General features: G+C 37.5%; 1 protein-coding gene across 1 annotated transcript; it reads right to left on the bottom strand.

Moving 5' to 3' along the window:
- Window positions 1–273: 273 nt before the first annotated feature.
- On the bottom strand, window positions 274–7,343 carry dmbx1b (diencephalon/mesencephalon homeobox 1b). Its single transcript, XM_048200235.1, has 5 exons — window positions 7,161–7,343; window positions 4,379–4,541; window positions 3,896–4,074; window positions 2,308–2,680; window positions 274–1,218 (listed from the first exon to the last, which is right to left on the bottom strand). The coding sequence occupies exons 2-5, from the start codon at window positions 4,530–4,532 to the stop codon at window positions 806–808; spliced, it is 1,119 nt and encodes a 372-aa protein (XP_048056192.1). The 5' UTR covers window positions 4,533–4,541; window positions 7,161–7,343; the 3' UTR covers window positions 274–805.
- Between the last annotated feature and the right edge of the window lie 27 nt (window positions 7,344–7,370).

Genomic DNA, 7,370 nt, shown 5'->3' on the forward strand with positions numbered 1-7,370 from the left:
ATGATTTTAGCCTTTTTAGAGCTATAGCTAATGTTAAATACCATTTTTTTTAACTAACTGATGATCAATTTGGCTTCTGTTGCAATTACTCTTAAAATTACAGAAATTTAAAGGATCATTTTTAAATTGTGGAATTATTCTTATATTAACTTTTAAAATAGCAGGATTAAATGAATGTGACTCAGTGACAGAAAAAGTATGTGTGTTACCATCAAATACAGGTGGTAAAACTTGGAATATAGACTCAACAAACAATAAAGCTACTGTTACAGATTCAGTTCATATATGTGGTTTATTCCCTTTCATTTCACTAATAAATTATTCACATTTATTTAAACAATTCAGAGATATCCAATAGACTCTAAAATGACAAATCACATGGCATGACATCAGGAACATCAGTCCAGGTGATGCTGAAGTCTTTCTGATGTTTGCAGAAGCTTCATCCATACGTTTACGTCCCTTTATAACATCCACAGACAGGGAAGACATTTAAGCATCTCTTCAAATATACAAACGGGAGGCTTCACTAACCTTCTACTAAGGCTGTGGACCTGAAGAAGCTTATTTACAGAGACAAATGAATTAATGTGCTCTTTTTTGCATTTCAAAGTGCAAAGCAAGGGGTGTTTGGAAAAGTTTAAAACCTCTGCCATGCAGCCAGACCTAAACATTTAAAAGTCATCCAAACTTCTCCACTCCACCATGCTATATGATAATGAAACAGCTCCAGCTCAGCCAGCTGTCAAGTGATTTCAGCACACTAATGTGATTTAGATCCTGGACACAAGACATTGATCAGTGGTTAGTTTGGAAGCGTGTCCAAGCCGAGTGATGCAGCATGCTGCTTCGCCCTCAGACGCAGGTTTTCGATGCTGGTGGTTTTGCTGTTGAGGGCCGGTAGACCACCAGAGCCCTGCATCAGAGGGCTGCTCCACATCTGCTGGGCTTGAGAGAGGGTCTGGTAGTACGGCTGACACGGCAGAGATCCCAGCGGAGACGCCATGTTCACGTTTACGCCCAGGTAGGGTAAGGAGGAGGGCGTGGTCACGTCGAAGGCGGGATAGTGCATGATGTTGTTGGTGGCGGCCATGTGCTGGCGAAACTGTTCCTGCAGACGGAACAGACTGAGAGGAGACGACGCGTAAGAATTAGTCTGAGCCACACCGCCGCTGACGCCACTGGAGGAAGGAAGAGACGGTGAACCAAGCAGCTCATCTGGGGAGAGAGGTAGATGACAATTTAATATTGTTTCCATTTGCATTCAACATTCTTAAAGATATAGTTCACACAAAAATGAATATTCTGTCATTTACTCAGTGTCATTGATGTTCCAAACCCATAAGACATAGACCATTGGTAAAGTAAATAAGCTTTTAAAGGGATATTCACCCAAAACTGAAAATTGTGTCATCCATTACACACTCTCATGTTGATAAAAACTCCCAAGACTTTGTTCATCTTTGAAACACAAATTAAGATATTTTTAATGAAACCTGAGAGATTTCTGTCCCTCCACTGAAAGTCCAGGTAATTAAAACAGATCTAAAAAGGTTATAAAGGCTTTGTAAAATGAATCTAGCAGTTTAATCCCAATTTTGTGAAGATATACGGTTGCTTTATATAATGAACAGATTTTCCCCAAATCTGTTTACTCGACAACAATGTACTAAAAACTGTAAAGTTTTTGCTTTTTTCACATACAGATGACAACGTTGTAAAAATCCCCAAAAATGATTAAAAATGCTGTATTCTGCTGCCAGGCCAGTAGTTGGCGATGTCACTTTGTAAAGTAAAACTACATGCCTATAGACTGAACATGTAATATGCATGATTTTCACACATTTACGTTTTTGTCATTTAAACGGAGACAATAACGGTATTATAACTTGCATTTTCAGGCCCCCAAAGGCCATTGTCATGTAAATGAACAGCCAAAATGCATTAAAAAGTTTTCAGTTTTTAGTTGAAAACAGTGTCATGTAAAAGGCCCCTTGATTTAGGCTTTAATGTACATCTAAACAATGACCAGCATACCCAGATTTTAAACCTATAGTGTAAATTCTGTCATCATTTACTGTTTTCTTTTTGGTCATTTCTGGAGCTCGGCTCCAGTGCATTCTTCAGTGTTTCTCCTTTTGTGTTCCCCGCAGTCACATGAGACACATGAGTTCGGAATGATGTGGGTGTGTAAATAATGACCGTAATTTCATTTTGGGTTAAACTAAATATTTAATTCTGGATACTACTTTAATCTATCTAAAAGTGTTTCCTTTTAAGCACTGTGAAAAAAATAGCTATTTATACCTGATTTAGGGCTGATTGGTTTGCAAGAAGGTGAACTGTCATCTGTCGTCAGGGGTGGCCCCGCCTCTTTTGTTTCATCTTTGATGGACAACGATTCGTCCTCTCTGTCAGTCATGTCCTCAGCCCCTGACTCTGCCCCTGACTGTTCGGGTGAGGTGACATTCACCTCCTCACTAAGCTCACAGGGAGGAGGACACATGGGGCCACACCCATCTGAAGGGGAGGGCGGGGCTTGAGCCTCAACTGGCGGAGCCTCTTCTTTTCCTTCTTCCTGTGCGCTCTCCATCCCAGCTTCCTTCAGCTGCTGAAGCTGCTCTTTCTGCAAGCTGCGCTGCTTCTTGCGGAACTTTGCACGGCGGTTTTTAAACCACACCTGTGAGTGTGAAGATATTGATGTTTGTGAGTCTTTAAAGGTTGTCAAGTGAATAGTTGAATTAAAGAATTAGTTGACTTTAAAACTCACCCTCAAGCCATCCTAGGTGTATTTGACTTTCTTCTTTCTGATGAACTCAATCGAAGTTATATTAATACATTTCCTGACGCGTCCAAGCTTTATAATGGCAGTGAACGGGACCAACGAGTATGAAGCTCAAGAAAGTGCATCGGCTGCATCCATCCATCAAAAACGTACTTCACGTAGTTCCAGGGGGTTAACTTGTTAAATACAGATATTTTTCTTACACAAGCGCATCGCTTCACTTCAGAAGGCCTTTATTAACCCTCCGGAGCCGTGTGGAGTACGTTTTTGATGTATGGATGCAGCCGATGCACTTTCTTGACCTTCAAACTTGTTGGTACCGTTCATTGCCATTATAAAGGATAGACGCGTCAGGATATTTATTAATAAAACTCAGATCGTATTCATCAGAAAGAAGAAAGTCAAATACAGCTAGGATGGCTTGAGGGTGAGTAAATCTTGGGGTAATTTTCATTTTAAAGTCAACTAATCCAAGGCAAGACACCAGGTGAATAGTGTAAAAATTTTAACTGATAGATATGACCATACATCCACAATTCAGTAAAAACAATACATTAAGACAATTGTTTTGTATTACAAGTTGTCTGAAATGTTATGTTCAAATATGCAAATGAGACAATATCTAAAGTATGCACAAATTTGCATGCATTTCCAGTATAAAACAGGCGAATGACCTATTTGAATATATGAACAAACCCCTTTGTAAAAACCTTCAGAATATAGATAGGAATAAAACAGGAAAGTTTGGTGTATACAGTAAGTGCTGATATCTATTGTAATTAAAAGCTACAAATGCAAATAGATAAAATGTAATAAAAAAACGTAATTGTGTATTTTGGATGTTTTCTTTCCATTTAGTCTAAAAGAAGACATCTAATAATTGACCAGTGCATGAAAAAAACAACGATTTTTGCCTGCAGTGTCTTTCATTAAGGTGCACAATATGTAGCATTAGTAATGTATAATTCTGCAAACAACTTGCAACCTATACAAACCCTAATTGTGTTGTGCACTGTCATCTTTTGGTTGCTTTTTGATCTTGCAATTATTTCCCAGCAGTTGTAGTCAACAAATCCCATTGGCTGGTGTCCTCACATGTTGTGAACTCACCTGCACTCGAGCTTCAGGTAGGTTGGTGCACATGGCCAGACGTTCACGCATAACCACATCAGGGTAGTGAGTTTTCTGGAAAGTTTTCTCCAGCGCCTCCAGCTGCTGGGCAGTGAAGGCTGTACGGCTGCGGCGTTGCTTTCTGTGCTGAGAGCCATACCGCGCCTCCAAGATGATGTCTAAATATGCAGTCATCGAGGATGAAGAATTATGGTGAGTTTCATAACAAACAAGTAAACTATCTATCTATAGATCAGGGGTGTCCAATCCTGCTGGAGGGCCACTGTCCTGCAGAGTTTAGCTCCATCCCCAATTAAACACAACTGAACCAGCCAATCAAGGTCTTACTAAGCCTACTAGAAACTTCCTGTTGAGGCAAGTTAGATCTAAACTCCGCAGGACAGTAACCCTCTATCACCGAGTATGGACACTCCTGATCTAGTACATCTGTCAAAGAATTTTACATTTCCGGTGAGCGGTTACCTGCCAGTCTCTCCGCCAGGGTGAGCGCGTGCACGGAGGGCCGGTAGTCGGGCGCGTGCTGCGCGTGCTGTGCGGCCTGTTGATGCAGGTTGTACATGGCGCTCAGTGAGTTCATGGCGTGCAGAGAGTAGCCGTTCACCCCGTAGTGCTGCATAGCGTCCCTCTGATAAACGACAATGCATAAGATTACTTTCATGATGACTAAAATAATCATTTAACGCCTACGTTTATGAGTTCATGGTGTTTTGAGGTTGTAATGTTGCGTCTCATGTGTGACGCATTTATATCCATAAAGAGACCTAAATCATGCATGGAAATGATTCCTCTACCTGAAAAAAATAAATAAAAAACCGAATCACCGAATTTGCGCACACAATCTTAAAATAAGTTTCTTTACTGTCACTGATGGTTCCAACTTCCAAGAAGAACATTTAACATGCTCGAAACCATTCAACTGCACAAAAGATTCAAAATAGTGGAAAATGATAGGCCTACTTTAGATTTTTAAAATGTGAAACACTAAGAAAAAAAGGTTCTTATTCTATGGAATCACTTAAAAAAAACTCTTTTGGAACCTTAATTTTTAAGAGTGTATAGGCATTTTTTTAAATAATTCACGTGCTCCACATGCATCTTATGTTTCACTATAAATACAGGAATCATTTATTTTTCGCATACCTTATCATTTAATTGTTAATGAAATTATTTAGTTACCTCATAAATAAAGGATATTAATTATAGGCTAATGTCTTTCACAGTGCATTGCAACAGACAAAAGTTGTGTATCAGTCGTAAACAAACAATATAATAGATATCCGCGTGCGTGTTCATACATTTTTTTCTTCATATTTTTCGTGTAAAACGCTGGCTTTTTTTTTTTTTTTACATAGCTACGCTTTTTTTTGCCATTTTATTTAAATTGTATCGAATCATGTTTTTGTGCTAATTGTGCTTGGTATTTCTTTGTTTTTCTTTCTATCATTTTAAGCGAATACTAACTTTTTTGACTAGCCTAATATTAGCCTATATCGGTTTAGCTAATACCTTTTGTGTACATTCACTGATAATCGTGATAAAAAATGATAATCGTGGAGTAAAAAAAGAGTTCGGAAAATCTGATCTTTTTTTTTTTTTTTTTTAATTCAATCTGACTGAGCAAAAACACATGCTATTTATTGTTGATGGCGTATGACACAATCGACACAATCGATGATGAATGTTTTCGTTCAGTTTGCAAGCAGCCGTGACAGTCTCTGGATGGAGTTTTGATAGGTCGTCTATCAAATTAAATGTGGTAGACATGAATAATTCGTTTTGGTAGCCTATGTTGAAGACATTTTAAAAAGTGTATTAATTTTTGCGCATTCTCTTTGCAAAAACTGGGCTCGAGGGCATATTTGACTAGCTATATCCATCTGTCAAAAAATGAAAAATCTTTTGAACTGCATTAATAAATAACAATTAGGTCTAACAATAATAATAATAATAATAGTAATAATAATAGGTATTGATAATAGAATAGCAGATGATTGAATTTTAATTTATTTTCTTCAGTAGGATTTTCCATCATTAAGCTGCAGTTTGGTCACGCTAATCGGTGATAATTGGCCACAGTCTAATAATCTCTTTATAAGTCATAATTATTTTTTAAAGCAAGAATAAGTGTAAGCAGCCTGAGGGTTTAGGATTTAGCCCTCACTAAAGAGCCCGTGGCATTTGTGTCACTGACACTAAATTCCCCAATGTAATCATATTCCAGCCACATGGGAATACTTTAATTCGGCTGAACAAAAAGTGCTTTGCTAAACATTTACAGTGCCCTCCCGGTGTTAAGCTCAATTGGTGCTCTTTCTGTCCGTCGTCGCCTCTGGGCTTCTGCTGGAGATGTATGTGTGCATTTATAAATGCTGGTCCCAGTTGGGCCGCGTCTAATGTTGGTGCAAATAGCTTTCATTACCAGTCTGACCTGATGGGACGCGAGGTGGTTTGTATTTCACGGAACTTGGTGCACATTTTTAACAAGCCTTAACAACCCGCCACAATTTTCCCAAGACATTTTGATTAAAATAATTTTAGGCGTTTGACAATAATGTTTATAATAACTGATCACACCTAGATAGAGCAACATTTTTTTGTGTCCTCATGTTTTCTTAAAATGATCTAAAATAACTTTCCAATAAGTCATTAACAATCATTGTATATAAATTAGGATGCTACATTTAGTTTAAATATAAATTTTAATATTTTTAATATTTATAAAATATGCTCCATATATAAATCACAGTTTAGTAATTTCTAACTAATCTGAATAGGCTACATTAACTAATGGTCTGTCGAACATTAAGCTTACACTGTAATTTTTTTTTTTTTTTTTTTTTTTTTATGTAGGCTATAATATCCCAATTAAATTATAAATTCAAAATATTATTTAATATGACAGAATCGTCCTGATTACATTAGGTAGCACCAGCCAAACTAATTTGTAAGTGTCCGATCATAAATGGATCAACAACAATTGCACTTTCACCACAGTTTATAATTCAATGTTTGTTATGAGGTTAACGTTACCATTTTAGCCTATTAGAATAGACTTTAAAACTGTCAGTTTCAAGTCTTTAGGATCCACGTCAAATGTCTTATGTCTAAAATAAAATGTTAAATCTCATTATAAAGCAATTTATGATATATGTTAGTGTAAGTTAAAACAGATAAACTGAAGAAAGCGGTTTTTAAAACTGATTTTCACGGGGTCATATCATTTTAAAAGCGGTTAGCTACTCACCTCTCTGAGAAGTTTTTTTCCCCTCCGAACAGTAACAACAAATTAGCTGGCAACTTGCGCAACTGAACAGAAGTGATTTTTTCCCAGTCTGTCTGTAGGTAAATATCCGCTTGGAAGTCAAAAGTATCCGATACTGTTTACAACCGCTCTGTTCTGAAGAATGTTTGATGTTAGTCCTTAAAAAATATCACAGCCTCCTCGAGTCAGAGC

Source organism: Megalobrama amblycephala, linkage group LG8, assembly GCF_018812025.1.
Source record: "Megalobrama amblycephala isolate DHTTF-2021 linkage group LG8, ASM1881202v1, whole genome shotgun sequence".
Classification (NCBI taxonomy): Eukaryota; Metazoa; Chordata; class Actinopteri; order Cypriniformes; family Xenocyprididae; genus Megalobrama; species Megalobrama amblycephala.